The following is a 19,661-nucleotide window of genomic DNA, read 5'->3' as shown; positions in this document are numbered from 1 at the left end:
CCATTATTTTGGACTGCGTCTCACATATCTAGGCCTTGCCTAAACACTCATACAGGCATATGTCGATTTGCTAATATTTCTGAGTATGCTGTGTTTACGTACCTCAGAGTTGGTTGACTCTGTGCTCGCTGTTCTACTCCATAGGCACCGTCCGCTGGGGCATGTGAGGAGATGGCGGCATCCTCTAGTGTACAGACCGCTGGTGGACCTGTCAACAATGGAGGAGCGACATGTGATCATCACCTACGGACTTGATCGTGCCACAATCCAGGAACTGTGTGCCCAGTTGGAGCAAACCTGATGTCAGCTATCCGCCATCCCACAGGAATCCCCCCTCAAGTGCAGGTGCTGTCAGTACTCCATTTCCTAGCAAGTGGGTCATTTCAAACAACAGTGGCCATAGCATCAGGGATGTCCCAGTCTATGTTTTCTGACGTGTTGTCCACAGTGTTGTCTGCCCTGCTGAAACACATGCGGAGCTACATCGTTTTCCCTCAGGTTGAAGATTTGCCTACAGTGAAAGGGGATTTCTATGCCCTGGGACATATCCCCAACATCATAGGTGCCAGTGATGGGAAACATGTGGCCTTGGTCCCCCCCCCCCGAAGGAGTGAACAGGTTTACAGAAACCGGAAGAGTTACCACTCAATGAATGTGCACATGGTGTGTTTGGCCGACCAGTACATCTCCCATGTGAACGCCAAGTTTCCTGACTCAGTGCATGACGCTTACATTCTGCAGAACAGCAGCATCCCTTATGTGATGGGGCAACTCCAGAGGCACCGTGTGTGGCTATTAGGTGATGTCATGGACCCTATACAGTGTGGATAGTTGTCTGGGGTTGTCCCTAAGGGTTATTGTGTGTCTAACAGATGTCCCTCGATATATGCAGGTGACTCTGGCTACCCCAACCTGTCATGGCTACTGACCCCTGTGAGGAATCCCAGGACAAGGGCAGAGGAACGCTACAATGAGGCCCATGGGCGAACTAGGAGGGTTATAGAGAGGACCTTCGGCCTCCTGAAGGCCAGGTTCCGGTGCCTCCATATGACAAGTGGTACCCTTTTCTACTCACCAAAGAAGGTATGCCTGATCATCGTGGCCTGCTGTATGCTTCACAACTTGGCTTTGCGATGACAGGTGTCTTTTCTGCAGGAGGATGGTCCAGATGGAGGTGTTGTGGCAGCTGTGGAGCCTGTGGACAGTGAAGACGAGGAAGCTGAAGAACAGGACATAGACAACAGGAATACGGTGATCCTGCAATACTTCCAGTGAGAGACAGGTAAGAAGACAACACAGCCTGCTACATTTGATTTAATTCTACTACCCGTTATCTGTCTGTCATTTTCACCCAGTGTATGGTCACTGAGTTGTCACTTTCCCTTTCACAGATGTGAGTCCCACTGTGTGACATCTGCTTTGTTTACGCATGGACTAGTGCTGTGTGACATAGGTATGTTGACATTACATTTGATATAGCATTTTGCCACTGTAATTGCAAATACACATTTTCGAAAGCACAGACTGACTCCAGATTGTTTTTTGATTTATGGGTGTTTATTTAAGTGCTCAATAGTGGAGGGGGTTGTAAAATGGTCAGGGCTGATGGTAGAGGAATGTCCATGGCAGAGTCCAGTCTATTAGTCTCACAGGTGCATTGTCCAAAGGGGCATATGAAGTGGAGTTGGGGCAGTTTAAGTATGGACAGGGTGACAAAGTGGGACAGAAGGATGACAATCAGGGTGGTCTCATTTCTTGGCGGGGGTCTTGGCATTGTTCTCTGTCTTTGTCCTGGATCTCAGGTGGTTCTCCATCTGTAGGGGGTAGGGTGCTGGTGTAGTGGTGCCTCCTGTCCACTGGCACCGGCGGAGGTGGTGGGCAGTTCATCGTCCAGGCTAGTGTAAGGGGCCCCTAGTTGTGTCACAGTGTCCGTGCTGGTGTTCACGAGTTCCTTCAGGACCCCTACAATGGTGCCCAGGGTAGAATTGATGCATTTGAGTTCCTCCCTGAAGCCAAAATACGGTTCCTCCTGCAGCCGCTGGGTCTCCTGAAACTTGCCCAGTACTGTTGCCATCGTCTCCTAGGAATGGTGGTAGGCTCCCATGATGTTGGAGGGCCTCGTGGAGAGTGGGTTCCCTGGGCCTGTCCTCTCCCTGTCGCACAGCAGCCCTCCTAGTTCCCCTGTGTTCCTGGGCCTCGGTCCCCTGAACCATGTGCCCACTACCACTGCCCCCAGGTCCCTGCTGTTCTTGGGGTGGTGGGTTAGCCTGGGTTCCCTGTAGTGGTGGACACATTGCTGATTGACATGTCCTGGGGCATAGGTATGGGCTTGCTGGGTGGGTGCTGCGCTGGTGTTTCCAGAGGGGGCAAGCTCTGTAGTGGCTTGTGCCAGTGTGAGGGGAACCGACTGTCCTGAGGACCCAGATGGGCCAGGCTGGTCATCTTGATCCATTTGGACAGAGCTGCTGTCATCACTGTGGGCCTCTTCTGTGGGTGGAGTGGACATATCTGGATCCTCCTGTCCGGTGACGTTGGGTAGGGGTCCTGCAGGGGTGTAAAGGCATGATTATTGCATCTGTGTGTGCCATTGTGTGCAATGGGTGGGTGACCGTGTACCCCATTGCTTGCATTACTGTGTAGGACCTTGTGTGATAATGGTTTAGGGGGGTGTATGGGTATGTGTAGTGGCCATGCATTGGTGATGGGTGTCCATGCTTTGGTGTTACATGCAGGGCTTGGGTTTAGGGTGTGTGGTTTGTGATATTGGGACATCTGTGAGGAGTTGGAGTGATGGGGGTGAAGGTATGTAATGGCATGCAGGTAGGGGAGGTGAAAGTAGTGAAGAGTGACTTACCAGAGTCCATTCCTCCAGCTACTCCTGCGAGGCCCTCAGGATGCAGTATAGCCAAGACCTGCTCCTCCCATGTTGTTAGCTGTGGGGGAGGAGGTGGGGGTCCGCCGCCAGTCCTCTGAACCGCAATGTGGTGTCTTGAGACCACGGAACACACCTTCCCCCGTAGGTCGTTCCACCTCTTCCTGATGTCATCCCTAGTTCTTGGGTGCTGTCCCACTGCGTTGACCCTGTCCACAATTCTTCGCCATAGCTCCATCTTCCTAGCTATGGTGGTGTGCTGCACCTGTGATCCGAATAGCTGTGGCTCTACCCGGATGATTTTCTCCACGATGACCCTGAGCTCCTCCTCAGAGAACCTGGGGTGTCTTTGCGGTGCCATGGGGTGTTGTGGGTGATGTGTAGGGTGATATTTAGAGGTGTGTTGTGTGAGGTGCGTGGATGTTGTGTGAGTGATGGTGTTGAGTGCCTGTGGATGCTAGTTTGTAAATGGTGGTGTCTCTCTCTGGCCCTCAGTCGCAATTGTGGTTGTAAGGGTTTGTGGGTGTGTGTTTTATATTGTATTGGATGTGTGGGAGTGCTGTGTGTATGTGTATCAGGTGTGTGTACTTGTAATTGTCCAATGTGGTTGTGTTTTGTAAATGTGTGTGTATTTTGAGCGCAGCGGTGTGTACCGCCAATGGAATACGGCGGTTGAAAGACCACCGCATGGATTCGTGGGTCGTGATAGTGTGGGCGTATTCCTGTTGGCGTGAAGGTGAAGGTTTTGTTATCGCCAGTTCATCACTGACCTTTGGTGTGGCGGACTTGTGTGGGTGTCTGGATTTTGGCGCAGTCTGAGCTGTGGGTCATAATGACTGTGGTGGAATTCCGTGGCCGCGGCGGTGTGTTGGCGGTCTTCTGCATGGCAGTAAGCGGCTTTTACTGCCAATGTTGTAATGACCCCCTATTTCTATAAAAGTTGGGATACTTTTTAAGAATCTAAAACTATCTCTAGAACTTAATCCAAACTTTTACAAACTTTAAAACTCTAAAAGAAATGCTAACAGGGACTTACACAAGGCCCTAGCAGGACTTTTAAAAATTTAGAAAAATATCTAAAATTGCAAAAATCAGTTTCGGATGACAATTTTTTGAATTTAGTCGTGTGATCAGGTATTGGCTGAGTAGTCCAGCAAATGCAAAGTCTTAGACCCCACCGCTGATCCACCAATGTAGGAAGTTGGCTCTGTATATACTATTTCAAAATAAGAAATAGTGTTCACAGAGACCAAGGGTTCCCCTTAGAGGTAATATAGTGGCAAAAGTAGATAATTCTAATGCTCTAGTTTGTGGTAGTGTGGTCGAGCAGTAGGCTTATCAGAGGGTAGTGTTAAGCATTTGTTGTACACACACGGGCAATAAATGAAGAACGCACACTCAAAGACTTACTCCAGGCCAATAGGTTTTTAGATTGAAAAATATATTTTCTTAGTTTATTTTAAGAACCACAGGTTCAAGATTTACAATTAATACTTTAAACGTAAGGTACTTCACTTTGATACTTGAAGAACTTTGAATGAAAACAATATCATGCACAGTCTTTGTAAAAACGGCAATAAGCTATTTTCAAAGTGGACACAGTGCAAAAATCAACAGTTCCTGGGGAAGGTAAGTAAAGGTTAGTTTTGACGGTAAGTAAAACACTTACAAGTCTCAAGTTTGGGGCATAGGCAGCCCACCGTTGGGGGTTCAAGGCAACCCCAAAGTTACCACACCAGCAGCTCAGGGCCGGGCAGGTGCAGAGGTCAAAGAGCAGCCCAAAACACATAGGCGCCTTTGGGGAACAGGGGTGCTACGGTTCCAGTCTGCCAGCAGGTAAGTACTTGCGTCCTCGGTGGTAGACCATGGGGGTTTTGTAGAGCACCGGAGTGGGGAGGGGGGAGACACGAGAAGGCACACAAAGTACACCCTCAGTGGCACAGGGGCGGCCGGGTGCAGTGAGCAAAGCAGGCGTCTGGTTTTAGATTGAAAACAATGGAGGGACCCGGGGGTCACTCTAGCGTTGCAGGCAGGCACAGAGGGGGCTTCTCGGGACAGCCACCCCCTGGGCTAGGCAGAGGGTCGCCTGGGGGTCGCTCTTGCACTGAAGTTCGGTTCCTTCGGGTCCTGGAGGCTGCGGGTGCAGTGTTGGTTCCAGGCGTCGGGTCCCTTGTTACAGGCAGTCGCGGTCAGGGGAAGCCTCTGGATTTCCTCTGCAGGCGTCGCTGTGGGGGCTCGTCTTTAGTTACTCACGGGCTCGCAGTCGCCGGGGAGTCCTCCCTGAGGTGTTGGTTTTCTGCAGGTCGAGCCGGGGGCGTCGGGTGCAGAGTGTGAAGTCTCACGCTTCCGGCAGGAAACATGCAGTCTTTGAAAGTTGCTTCTTTGTTGCAAAGAAGTAGCTGGTTTTGAACAGGGTCGCTGTTCACAGTAGTTTCTTGGTCCTTTAGTCCAGGGCAGTCCTCTGAGGCTTCAGAGGTCGCTGGTCCCTGTCGGATGCGTCGCTGGAGCAGGTTTTCGAAGTTGGAGACAAGCCGGTAGGGCTGGGGCCAAATCAGTTGTCGTCTTCCTCCTTCTCTGCAGGCTTGTAGGTCAGCAGTCCTTCTTCTTTCTTCAGGTTGCAGGAATCTGATTTCCTGGGATCTGGGAAGCCCCTAAATACTAAATTTAGGGGTGTGTTTAGGTCTGGGAGGGCAGTAGCCAATGGCTACTGTCCTTGAGGGTGGCTACACCCTCTTTGTGCCTCCTCCCTGTGGGGAGGAGGGCACATCCCTCATCCTATTGGGGGAATCCTCCAAACTCAAGATGGAGGATTTCTCAAGGCAGGGGTCACCTCAGCTCAGGACACCTTAGGGGCTGTCCTGACTGGTGGGTGACTCCTCCTTGTTTTTCTCATTATCTCCTCCAGCCTTGCCGCCAAAAGTGGGGGCAGTGGCCGGAGGGGCGGGCATCTCCACTAGCTGGGATGCCCTAGGGTGCTGTAACAAAAGGGGTGAGCCTTTGAGGCTCACCGCCAGGTGTTGCAGTTCCTGCAGGGGGAGGTGAGAAGCACCTCCACCCAGTACAGGGTTTGTTCCTGGCCACAGAGTGACAAAGGCACTCTCCCCATGTGGTCATCAACATGTCTGGTGTGTGGCAGGAACTGGTCAGCCTACACTAGAAGCCGGGTATATTTTCAGGGGACATCTCTAAGATGCCCTCTGGGTGTATTTTACATTAAAGTGCACACTGGCATCAGTGTGCATTTATTGTGCTGAGAAGTTTGATACCAAACTTGACAATTTTCAGTGTAGCCATTATGGAACTGTGGAGTTCGTGTTTGACAAACCCCCAGACCATATACTCTTATGGCTACCCTGCACTTACAATGTCTAAGGTTTTGCTTAGACACTGTAGGGGCATAGTGCTCATGCACATAGGCCTTCACCTGTGGTATAGTGCACCCTGCCTTAGGGCTGTAAGGCCTGCTAGAGGGGTGACTTACCTATGCCACAGGCAGTGTGAGGTTGGCATGGCACTCTGAGGGGAGTGCCATGTCGACTTATTCATTTTCTCCCCACCAGCACACACAATCTGTGAGGCAGGGTGCATGTGCTGAGTGAGGGGTCCCTAGGGTGGCATAAGACATGCTGCAGCCCTTAGAGACCTTCCCTGGCATCAGGGCCCTTGGTACCAGGGGTACCAGTTACAAGGGACTTACCTGAGTGCCAGGGTTGTGCCAGTTGTGGAGACAAAGGTACAGTTTAGGGAAAGAACACTGGTGCTGGGTCCTGCTTAGCAGGGTCCCAGCACACTTTCAAATCATAACTTAGCATCAGCAAAGGCAAAACGTTAGGGGGTAACGATGCCAAGGAGGCATTTCCTTAGTGTGGCCCTACTGTTCGTGGTACCCCAATTGTGATCTATGTAGTCTCTCAGTGCTGCTGAGAGAGTACCCCTGCTCTCCTGGTCCTCCGATATGTCAGGTGATATTCTGCAGGATCTGCCCTCTCTGACTGGCTCCCCCCATGGCAACACGCAACTCACTGGTGAGTGATCTTACAAGAAGGGTACCGGTTGCGTTACCGTCATATGTGACATGGATTCTATCTAGTCTACTGTGTGTATGGTGGAGCAGCAGGTATACGTCCTTTGTGTTGGGTGCAGATACCACCAGTTATCCATGAGACCAAAGTTTTGCATCACCCCTGCATTGCATCGCCATCACAGGCTTAGTGCCTGCTCTAGGAAGTGTACTATCCAGCTCTGAGGTACAAGTTACTTACCTTCGGTAACAAAATATTTGGTAGAGACATATTCTAGTTGCAGATTCCTTACCATAGAATTTTCCCCCAGGCGTCAGACTTGGTCCGGAGATTTTTCTTCAAGCAATATCCTTGCACGTCAGTAGGCGGCGTCGGTCGACTCCGTGGGTGTTGTGGTCACTGTGATGACGTTGAGAGTAGTATATAGACGCCGCCCTCAGGCAGTGACGTCAGTTTATTTTAACGACTTTACACGCCAAAGCTCAGAGCCGCTAAGAACACTGAGATTGGTGCGCCAGAGCTAAGGACCTGAAAGGGGAATCCCTGTCCCTAGAAATCAGTTTGCAAGCAGGGAGGATGGGTCGGCGGTAAGGAATCTGCAACTAGGATATGTCTCTACCAGATTTGTCTGTTGATTTTTGAACTGTGTCCACTTTTAAAATAGCTTATTGCCATTTTTGCCAAAACTGTACATGCTATTGTGATTATTCAAACTTCCTAAGATACCTGAGTGAAATACCTTTCATTTAAAGTATTGATTGTAAATCTTGAACCTGTGGTTCTTAAAATAAACTAAGAAAATATATTTTTCTATATAAAAACCTATTGGCCTGGAATTGTCTTTGAGTGTGTGTTCCTTTTATTGCCTGTGTGTGTACAACAAATGCTTAACACTACCCTCTGATAAGCCTACTGCTTGACCACACTACCACAAAATAGAGCATTAGAATTATCTCTTTTTGCCACTATCTTACCTCGAAGGGGAACCCTTGGACTCTGTGCATGCTTTTTCTTACTTTGAAATAGTACATACAGAGCCAACTTCCTACAGTAATCGATTATACTTTGCCTATCTCCAGCTCGGAATGTGAATTTCCATATTTTTTCTGATTTGGTTCTTCCATTTAGAGTGTGAATTCCACCTTCAATCAAGGCTTTGAAAATTAATTCACCTTTCTTTGAACCTTGACATCGCTCCATAGGAGGGTTGGGAATATTCCAAACACTATCTTCTTCTATTAGCTCATCCCCCAGTACAGGATGCGGTTTAGTGCTGAAGTTGCCACATATTAGTAGGAAATTATTGCAAGGCTGGAATACGTGCCCCAATGTGGATCCAATTGATAGCTCCAACTGCTCTCCATATCTTCTATTTAGGATATGCTCTTTGAGCAGCCGGACACCTGGCTTAACTTTAACCCAGCTACTAGGTGGAAAATACACATTCACTATTTCAAATGCCCACGCCCCATGTCTCACTGAAACGGTGTGAATGTCTTTACTTAATACATTGTGAGTTACTACAGAATTTACGAGTAAACATTATCTAACCCAGATTGTCAGATCCCCTACTGGCCTGCCTTTGTGTTGTTTGATTGCCGGTAGGTGAAAGGTAGAATACCCATAAAGATCAATAGTGTTGATAGACCATGTTTCCTGAAAGCAACTATCATCTTGTTTAATAAAATCTACTCAATTCTTGTCCTCCATCTTGGGCTTTAGGCCTGCAATATTCAAGCTCAAAATGTTTAATGGTGATCTTGTTTTCATCTTTTATTTTGTAGAGTGCAGTTTTTGCTACAATATTCTCTGCTGTTGTTCTGCCAATGACTGCCATGCTTGCGTATGGAATGCTGAGCAGGAGTTGTTCTTTGGATCATTACTAGGTAGGCAGTACCTCATGTTGCTCAAATTTGACCATCCGGGGAGCTTTTGGTAGGAACTAATTGGTCTCTGTAATACCGAGCTCAAGTTATCAGTGGGATTGTGCTTGCTTTGCAGATGTTGTAGATGTGCTTTTTCAAGAAATATAGAAGGATACAATTCTTTTTGTGGGGTATCGATAGTTATACCCTAGGTATTCATCAAACTTGACTGATTTAGAATCTCGTTGGTTATCCTTGGGGAGGCCCAGACTATTTCGGAAGATTCTTCGCTGTTCGGCCCTTTCCTCTGTATAAATCTAACTGAAAGCAAGTAATTTGTTTTTATGTCATGCAAGCCAGGCAAATAATTGACAAGACATTGGATGTTGCTCCTGTTTACTACATCTTGGCTCCCTCTTGAGGAGTACTTGGAGGTAAATATATTCGTAGCTTCCTGTTCTTTATTTCTATAAGGGTGCGACTGGGTAAACTTACTGTTTCCTGTAGTCATGCTATGGACACTCTATGCCTCTTAAGAAAGGTAAGACCTCTATGCAGCTTAATGTACATTCCCCAATCCTCTGACTTTCCAGGTCAGAATTTTCAAATCAGACTCCCCCAAAGTGCACTCTGTGATGTCTGACCAGGCCCCCCCCCTCCCTGCAATAACCCCTTCCAACCACTGCAGTACTTACAAAATAAACTATAACATCATAACAAATCCCCTCCCCCCACCCTTGGACAAGGATAATTGAACTAAACAACCATCCATGCCAACTTCCATCTGTGCCAGGACTCACACAGCTACCCTACCAATCTATTGTTATCTCAAAAAATATCACAGCGTCCCAGTCGACAGCCCTCCCATAGGTTGCTCACAGTTACTTTGTAACTCTCTGGATCTTGATTTAGGAGCAATCTCCATCCATTTCTTGGTGACATTATACTTTTCGCATTTGGGTAAATCTCTCCCACATGCGACCTGGATCAGTGTCTGCCTGTGGCTTGAGTTTAACCCACTGGCATTTCAGATCACCATTTATAGCCCCCACTCAAATTATTCATCCAGTGTGTACTTCATCATACCTTAGTTAGTTGTGGCTGTCTCTTTCACTGTTCTCTACACCCCATCTCCCACCTCAGAGTCCATTAGTGTGTCCGGGACAACGTCTGATGCAGGACTTAGTACTCCCATCTGCCTTCGATGTCATGTTCTCCTCTGTCACAGTCTCCCAGGTCTCTCTTGCCCTGAGCTGTAGTGTCCCATCTTCATGCACTGTGACCTTCCATGTCCCAGCAGATGTGCTCGGAAGCCATCACTGTTGGCAACCCGATACTGTGTTCCTTCTTTCCCTCTAGTTTCCCAGGATTTCTTGGGGTTGCGTCCAGCCTGTGATGGAACAGACGCTCCCACACCTCACTGGGGGTATCAAAGAAGAGGGCCTTCCCCACAGCAAACACTCTCAATGTTGCAGGGTACAGGAGCATGTACTGAGGCTGGAGCACTCTTAAGTTTTTTTATGACTGCAACAAATGATTTGCGATGATCCTATACCTGTTTAGTATAGTTCGAGTAGATGTTTATCTTACTGTTGCCATATGTCAGGATAGGTCATTCTCGGTCTGCCCTAAGGATACAATCCCAATTCCGGTAATTAAGTATTTTTGCTATTAAGGCTTTTGGCGGAGCCCCAGAAGTGGCTGGGGCACTACCACCCTATGGGCCTTTTCCACCACGAACAGATCAGAGAGTCCCATCTGTGCCATTTGCCACCTAAGGGTCTTCACCTGTTACTGCAGCTTCGCTGTGTGGACCTCAGCAGCTGTGACTTTCTCAATGATCCCTCACATTACCGCTCACAGTAGAATGATGCCTCCTCAATTTTGTGCTCCAGAGCCGTTCTGGAACCCTGGATTGTGTCCAGAATCTCTGCCCGGAATAGCTCCTCATTAGGGTCACTTCCAATCCAGTCAGGGTCCGACTGCCTTATTATCCTTTGGGTTGCCTGACATGGTGTATTGGGTGATAGTATTTGTAGTGGTCATACGGGTTGATCTTTCTTTGCCCATGGTTTAATCAAGGCAGGAGGACACGCCACCGGGCAGCGCCGAAGGACGATTTCTTCTCTCCAGAGCAGTCCTCTCGAGGGGCCCTGGTGCTGACAGCACGCCAATGGGGAACTCCAGTTGATATCAGTCCCCGCAGGCCATTGGCGTGCGTCCTATAGGGTCATTCCTCCAATGTTAAATTACTCAATAGAGAGCCCTCCACATGTATGAGGTTCCAGGCGGGAACCCCAGGATTTTCTAGCACCCTCTGTCCCCGCTCCCGGTTCAGGTGTTGCAGTCCAGGCGTGACAAGGCTCCACACCAGCTCCTCTGTCCAGCCACAGTGGCAGCCCGAATATTCCACTCCCTTGTCTCACAGTTAAGGCGGGTAGGGGGGCTGATGCAACTGTCTCTCCTCACTTTCTCCCCGCCACCAGCTGGGTGCCACTCCGTCTCACTCCCTGGCCGGCACACCACCTTGCTCAGTCTCCTCCAGTCTGCTGCCACGACCGTTCAAGGCGTTATGGCACAGATGGCAGGTCGCATGCACACCGTTACTCCCCCTGCAAACACCCCTCACTGCAGTCCCAGGCGCGGGGCTCCCAGTATCATCCCCCTCACGGGGCCTCCGTCCATCACAGCCACATGGACACCTTGACGCCATTCGCCTCAGCGAAGGCAGGCCTAACCCTCTGGGTGGGTCTGCTCAAGATCCCAAATTAAACAGAAAAACTTGTGTTACCTTTTTTGGGATGACTCGTGTCTTTATGCCAGCCCAAGAAAGCGTGATGCAAGAGATAAAATTGCAAGCTGCCACCTTTTACAGGTACTGTGGTAACTGTGGAGATCGGAAATACTAGGTTGTAACTCAAGAAGCGTGTCACTGTGAGGAGAAGCCTGTTCCTGTGAAGTTATGGATGCCGCTGCAACAGGAAGGCTCTCTTCATCCTGGCCCAGGGGCCATTGCTCCACTCGTTCCGCGCTGCAACATGGTGCCTGGCTAGGCTTCAAGACGGGCAGGCAGCACAGGCCCACTTCTCTCCCTCAGCTCCTCTGGAGGTCATCCCTGATCTCCGGGCAAGGATCAGGTGCAGCAACAGCCAAGAGGACGCCCCAGCCTCACCTTAAGTGCCCGGCCCTCTACCCTGCGGCACATACCAAAGGCCTCTCAGCGCATCTCCAATGCAATCTTATGCGGCCCTGGCGCCTCAGCTTCCGAACACCCGCTCGTAACCGATGTCTCTGCTTCTGTTGTTGCATATGTTGCTACGATGTTTAAGTGTCATGCTTAGGTCAAGTAAAGGTAGGATCGTGTAGGATTATGCCGATATTTACAGGGCTGCCGGCTGGGAGCTCTAAACCTCATGTCCTGTCCACCATGTTGCTTAGCTCTGCCCTCAGATACGTTTGATTAATCAGCGCTGCTCAAGATCCCAAATTAAACAGAAAAACTTATGTTACCTTTTTCGGGATGACTCATATCTTTATGCCAGCCCAAGAAAGTGCGATGCAAGAGATGAAACTGCAAGCTGCCACCTTTTACAGGTACTGTGGTAACTGTGGAGATCAGAAATACTAGGTCGGAACTCAGGAAGTGTTTGACTGTGAGGAGAAGCCTGTTGCTGTGAAGTTATGGATGCTGCTGCGAACAGAGAACTGCCACTGCAACAGGAAGGCTGCCGAGGGCTGGAGACGGGTAAGTATGGCTTTGAAGTTAAACAAGGCTAAGAAGGATTTAGTCTGAAACACCAGCTTTTATAGCCAGCCTGAACCAGGTCCAGGAAACATGTGGGGAAAGCAGAGGAACACGTTTGTCATTACTGGAATTGCATGTTTCTTAACTGTGTTTTTCCATTAGGAGGATCAATTAAAGAACTGGCAGTTGTAGACAGTTGACATGTGCTTCCAAGATTAACTGGGTGAGGCCTAGGTGCTCCAAAATTATCTTGACAACAAGCATTGGTTTATATCTGCTTTAAACATTGCCATTATGTTCATAACTGAGTTGCCCATTTACACAAGGTTTCAAAGGCATAACATGATTCAAACTGGTGCTGTGATGAAAAGAAAACATCATCATCTCTGGTATTACTCATAATGGAGAGGAAGGCATGCCTTGCTCTGTTCACAGCTGGGACCATGACAGCAAGAGAATGATTGAAGATCTAATGACTTCAAACATTCTACACAAAAGGAAAGAAATGAAAGCAGAAAATTAAGAACTAAAAGGACTGGTCCATCGTTCCTGCCACTGAAGCTCACAAATGTACAGATGCATCGGCGTATATGAAAAGGAAAAATACTGTAATTAACAGTGGTGGAAGTGCAACAGAATATTGCCCCATGCTATGAGCTGTTATAGGTAGAAACAGAAATGCCTCTGCCATTTATGCATGTCGACACAGGTGTGGATCGGGACTCACTTCTTGTGAGACAGACATTTTTCGTTATTTATTGTACTAACGATTGGGTTACTGATTTGGACTGTGGCAGTGTTATTTTTTATCCCCGTCTGTGTTTTTTCTTGTGTACTATACCTTGCACTGATTGCAGTTTATGTACTTTTCAGTCTTGGAATAGTCACAAGAGTGACAAAACACATGTTGGTTGTCGATGTGTTAGCATATGATTTTGCGAAGAACAGATGCTTTCACATGCCAACAAAGGAACTGAACTTGACATGTCTCCATGGACTTTCAATCTAGAATACTGTTAACGATTGTGGACTTAGAGTGGTGTGGTACTTTTTTCTTGAGTGTTAATATGTTTCATGTTTTTTACAAGAAGACATGAATGATAAATTTAAAACAAAAGGATATTGATTAAACAAAAATAAAAAAGGACGCCCTGTAACAAGTATTTCACATAACTACATTTGTTTTTTACAGATTTATTGTGTCAATCAGAATAAAAATAAAAAAAATACTAGAACAAATATACACATGTGAAAGCCTAAATGTTACTCCTCACTCTTTCTGAAAAGAAAAGAAAAACATTTCAGAAATTCAAATTTGCTAGTCAGGATATCCAAGAACAAGTGCCAAAAGAACTGTTCCTCCTGAACCTCAAATTAGGACATTTCTCCAAGATGTGCTTATGTCTGAGTTACATCTTCCTAGAAAATTCTAACAAAGTACATCTAAATTCCAGCAGTAACAAAACTGAACTTGTTTACGATGTGATATATACGACAAAGATGAACAGTCTAAAACATACTCATTATCACTACCTCAGTAAAATGCATTTTGCCATTCATTCTTCTTTGCATTGGGCCCCAATTCTGAAAAGCAGCCAAATGTATACAAAGTGCAAACAAATGAGAACCTGTTAACCACATTAACAGTACCACCTAAATATTTACTATGGAAATGTGTAGCCTGGAAATTAAAAAAATAGACAAAATCATATATGATTCAAGGATTTAAAAAAAGACAAACTCAGTGGAAGAGAAAAAAGCAGGTTACATAATTTTGAACAGAATTCAGAATAGGGCATAGTAGACCATTTAACAACATATTAATCACATAACTTACATTATTTTTAAGAGAAAACAATATATTTATTCTAGTTTTATACTGAGAAGAGTGATTTATGAAAACATTATGTAAGTGCATTAGAATAACAAAAATACTTTCTATTCTTCAGTCTCTTTGTAGTTCAGACCTTCTCAGACTACAGTGGCAGTGTTGTGTGACTTGGCTGCACAACACATCCAAATAAAAAGAGAATGCACAGCAACACAAATCAAAATAGTATTTTCTTTTCTTCATAAAAGGTTTCTTTCAAAACGTCCAGGATTGTGAAAATGTTTGTAGATCAGTCACAGCTGAAACAAAGAATAATGTTGGATAAAGTGTTATTCATCAGTATGTTACACAGCGGGAGGGAGATCACTGTATCATTAAAATATTAATCTTCCAAAACAAAAGAATAAAGCATATGATGTATTAGTTATTGGGAAATGATTGTTAAGATGCAAGTGTTCAGCATTTGAACAATGTAATGATCTTACGAAAATCACTTGGCTTTGTGAAAATGAGAGAAGAGTGATGATACCAAAAGAACGTAATGTAAAACATACAAGATGTTAACACTAATAAACATATAAGAGAAAAAAGACAATATATATGTAAGTCATGGGGTATGCCATGGTGTCATCTGTATGTGCCAAAGTACTGGACAAAGCAAACACATTGCTAGGGATTTCATTAGAAACAAGAAAATGATATTGGGAAACTCATTACAGAATAATATTGTGCAATAAGCAAGTTACTTCTCTTCGGTTACACCTTATCTGGTAGAGACATTGTAGTTGCAGATTCCTTTCCTTAGAATTTTCCCCAGGCATCAGTGTGGATCCAGAGATTTTTTTGTAAGCAGTACGCCTGCGCACCGTTAGATGCCATCAGTAGGCTCTGGTTCCTTCGTCTGCATTGTGTGCACCAGATATGACGTTGCAGGACCCATAAAGGCACCACCCTGGCGTGGTGACGTCAGTTTTTTTCCCCCGACTTTCCACGCCAGAAGCCTTGGGTAGATCTGTTCACCTCTGGTGCATCAGAACTAGGGGATTGAAAGGGAAGTCCCTGAATCTAAAAATCAGTTTTCAGAGTGGGGTGGATGGGTGAGAAATCCGCAACTGGAATATGTCTCTATCAGCAAATTTGTTACCAAAGGTAAGTAACCTGTTCATCTGATACAGACTTCTAGTTGAAGATTCCTTACCTTAGAATATATACTAAAGCAATACCATCCCTGGAGGTGGGTCTCCTAACCCAGATCATAATAGGAAGTCCTGCAGGACCGAACAACCTAAGTAGCCAACCCTGCAGACCTAACTGTCCAGGCAGTAAAGCTTGGTAAACGTGTGCATGGACGCCCACAATGCTGTCTGATAGATGTCCAGAACTGGAGCTCCACGTACTAAAGCATTGGTTTCAGTTGTTGCTCTGGTAGAATTGGTTTTTAGCCAATGCGTAGCACATTTTAATGCAGAGAAAAACCCACCTACAGAAGGTTTGGTGCTGCACTGCTCAATCTTTCTTCGTGCCCACATATCCAAGAAAGAGTTAATCATCCACCCAGAACTCTGTGGTACGATCAAGGCAGAACACCAATGCTCTTTTTGGGTCCAGGCAGTAGAGTCACTCCTCTTCCTTAGAAAGATGAGTGGGTGTGTATAAAGTAGGCAAGGTGATGGATTTGCCTACATAAAAGGGCGTTACCACTTTTGGTAAAAAGGAAGCCCTGTTGCAAAACACTACTTACTTTGTACAATAAAAATAGGGTGACTCAAATAACAATGCCTGCAGCTCATTCACCCTACGGGTAGATGTGATAGCCACTAGGAAGGCTGCTTTTAACATCAGAAGCCTGAGAGGACAGTTATAAAGCGGCTCAAAGGGGGCACTCATTAAAGAAGTAATAACTAGGTTCAAACCCCTCTGTGGCATTATGAATGGTGATAGAGAAAATATATGGGTAAGACCCTTAAGGAATCTATTACCAATAGGAGATTTAAACAAAGAGGGTTAGTCAAGTAATCTCAGAAAAGCAGAGATAGCAGACAAATAGCTTTTGAGGGTGCCCAAAGCAGAGCCCTGCTGGGCCAAAGAAGTACAAACAAAGAACCTCGGAAAGAGGGGCAGAGAGGGGGTCAACAGACTTGCCTGTGCACCATGCCACAAAGTTGTTCCGTTGACAGGTGTGGAGGGACACGTTGCTGGCATGATAAGTCACATACTATGGGCTGAAGGTAAAAAACTGTCAACTACTGCAGCTCAATCTCCACACAAGGTGAAGACTGGACAAGTTCGGGTGGAGGACCCTGCCTTGCTGCTGCGACAAAAGATCCTCCAGAAGAGGCAGTCTGATCGGAGGATTGAGGGCCATGCTCAATAGCTCTAGATACCAGACTGTTCGTGCCCAGTCCGGCGCTACAAGGTTCAGTTGGGCCTGGTCGTTCGTGATCTTCTAGAGAATTCTGGGCAGAAGTGGTATGGGTGGAAAAGCTTAAAGGAGGCCTGAGCTCCACTCGAGACGAAAAGTGTTGCCAGGCGAGTGACACCTTGGAAACTCTAACTCGCAAAACTGCTGACATTCAGTGTTCTCTGCAGAGGCAAACAGATTTAACCAAGGCTCTCCCCACTGCTGAAAGAGCAGATGGAGTCGCTATTTGTGATGACCAGGCTTTGACGGCTGAGTTTGTCCGCTCTGGCATTCAGAGAGCTCGCCAGGTGTTGAACCACCAGGGGAATGCCCTGATTTTCCAGCCATGTCCAGAGGTGCAGAGCCTCTTGGCAGAGTCCACAATCCCACCTCACCCTGCTTGATGCAATACCACATGGCGGTGGTGTTGTCCATGAACATCTGCACTACTTTTCCTTTGAGAGAGGGAAGAAATCCTTCAAATGTCAGTCTGATTGCCCTAGGCTCCAAAAGACTGATGTGCACCCCGGACTCCACTTGACGCCTCTGATCCCTGCCTCTCCCATGTGGCCGCCCCATCCCAGGAGTAAAATATCTGTCAGATCTGGCTGGGAAAGGGAGAGGGATCCAATCACGGTTCACCCATGCAGATCTTGTGCAGTTCCCTCCGAGATCTAGAACATGTTGGAGATATTCCCATGATGCTGCGCCCAATGTAACTTCAGGTCCCACTGCACAGCCTGCGTATTCAATCTGTCATGGGCCACCAGCAGATTGTAGGAGGCCCAGCAGCCTCACAGTCATTCTCACTGAAATCCAGAATAGAGGCTGAAACATCCTGGACTCGCCGCTCAGGAAGATAAACCCAAAACTGCACCGCGTCCAGAACTGCTCTACAGAGGAGCATCTGAGAGGGAATCAGGTGTGACTTTGGCATGTTTATAGTGAACCCCAGTGAATGCAGGAGGTCCGCTGTAGTCTGAGGTGGGAGACAGCAGTTTGGGGCAAGCCAACCTTCAAACTGCTAGTTGTCGAAATAGGGGAAGACTGAAACCCCTGACCTGCAGAAATGGGCTGCGACCATCGCCATCATTTTGGTGAACACCCGAGGGGCACTTGCAGGAAGTTGGCTCTGTATATATACTATCTCAAAGTAAGAGATAGTGTGCACAGAGTCCAAGGGTTCCCCCTAGAGGTTGATAGTGGCAAAATTAGATAATTCCAATGCTCTATTTTGTGGTACCGTGGTACCGTGGCTTATCAGAGGGTAGTGTTAAGCATTTGTTGTACACACACAGGCAACAAATGAGGAACACACACTCAAAGACATAACTCTAGGCCAATAGTTTTATATAGAAAAATATATTTTCTTCATTTATTTTTAGAACCACAAGTTCAAGATTTGAAGTAAATACATGAAATGCAAGGTACTTCACATACGTAAGTTAGGAACTTTGAATTAGAGCAATAGCATTATCAGTTTTAGTATTTTAAAAGTGGACACGATAAAAAAAATCAACAGTTCCTGGGGGAGGTAAGTAATGGTTAGTTTGTCAGGTAAGTAAGACACTTACAAGTCTATGTTCCTGGGCTTCATAGGCGCCCACCGCTGGGGGTTCAAGGCAACCCCAAAGTTACCACACAAGTAGCACAGGGCCGGTCAGGTGCAGAGGTCAAAGAGGTGCCCAAAACACATAGGCGCCTATGAAGAACAGGGGAACTCTGGTTCCAGTCTGCCAGCAGGTAAATACCCGCGTCATCAGAGGACAGACCAGGGGTGTTTTGTAGAGCACTGGGGAGACACAAGTAGGCACACAAAACACGCCTTCAGTGGCACAGGGGCGGCCGGGTGCAGTGTGCAAAGCAGGCAACAGGTTTTGTATTAGAATCAATGGACGGACTCTAGTGGTGCAGGCAGGGCACAGGGGGGCTTCTCGGGCCAGCCACTGACTGGGCTAGGCAGAGGGTCGCCTGGTGGTCACTCCTGCACTGAGGTTCGGTTCCTTCTGGTCCTGGGGGCTGCAGGTGCAGTACTTGGTCCAGGCATCGGGTTCCTTGTTACAGGCAGTCACGGTCAGGGGGAGCCTCTGGATTCTCTCTGCATGAGTCGCTGTGGGGATTCAGGGGGGTCGTCTCGGGCTACTCACGAGGGTGCAGTCGCCTGGGAGTCCTCCTTGTAGTGTTGGTTCTCTGGAGCTTGAGCCGGGGGCATCGGGTGCAGACGGTGAAGTTTCACGCTTCCGGTGGGAAGAGTGAGGTCTTTAAAAGTTAAAAGAAAGTTGTTGCTGTTGTTGAACAGAGCCGCTGTTCACAGGAGTTTCTTGGTCCTTTGGTTCGGGGCAGTCCTCTGAGGCTTCAAAGGTCACTGGTCCCTGTCGGATGCGTCACTGTTGCAGTTTTCTTCAAGTCAGGAGAAAGGCCGGTAGGGCTGAGGCCAAAGCAGTTGTCTCCGTCGTCTCTGCAGGGCTTTGAGGTCAGCAGTCCTCCTTGTTTCAGGTTGCAGGAATCTGACTTCCTGGGTTCTGCGTCTGTAGGAGGCTGGCCTGGCTTATAGTGGGTACCCTGTGGTAGGTACACCTTGTGCCAGGTCCAGTTATCCCTTATTAGTAGATTAGTAATGTTCTAGCAGCTTTGGCTGATAGAGGTAGCTATAGCAGAGCAGCTTAGGCTGAACTAGGAGACATGCAAAGCTCCTACTATACCACTTATATCATATAGCACTATATCATAAGAAACACAATACTCAGAGTTACTAAAAATAAAGGTACTTTATTTTAGTGACAATATGCCAAAAGTATCTCAGAGGATATACTCCCTTAGGAGGTGAGTAAAATACACAAAATAAACACACAAACCAAAATCAGGTAAGTAAAACACTTAGCAAAGTAGTGCAAACTCTGTAGAACACAATAGAATGCAATAGGA

General features: G+C 47.1%; 1 protein-coding gene across 1 annotated transcript in view; it reads right to left on the bottom strand.

Annotated features, from left to right (window-relative positions):
- Positions 1 to 14,362: 14,362 nt before the first annotated feature.
- MOV10L1 (Mov10 like RNA helicase 1) overlaps positions 14,363 to 19,661 on the bottom strand; it is a 933,047-nt gene continuing 927,748 nt past the window's right edge. The window contains exon 28 of the mRNA XM_069227566.1: positions 14,363 to 14,634. Within this exon, the coding sequence (XP_069083667.1) occupies positions 14,625 to 14,634 (10 nt within the window). The 3' untranslated portion in view covers positions 14,363 to 14,624. The remainder of the gene's footprint in view (positions 14,635 to 19,661) is intronic.

The sequence above is a fragment of the Pleurodeles waltl genome, chromosome 4_1 (genome assembly GCF_031143425.1).
Source record: "Pleurodeles waltl isolate 20211129_DDA chromosome 4_1, aPleWal1.hap1.20221129, whole genome shotgun sequence".
Taxonomy (NCBI): domain Eukaryota; kingdom Metazoa; phylum Chordata; class Amphibia; order Caudata; family Salamandridae; genus Pleurodeles; species Pleurodeles waltl.
This window is presented reverse-complemented; position numbering and strand designations above follow the sequence as displayed.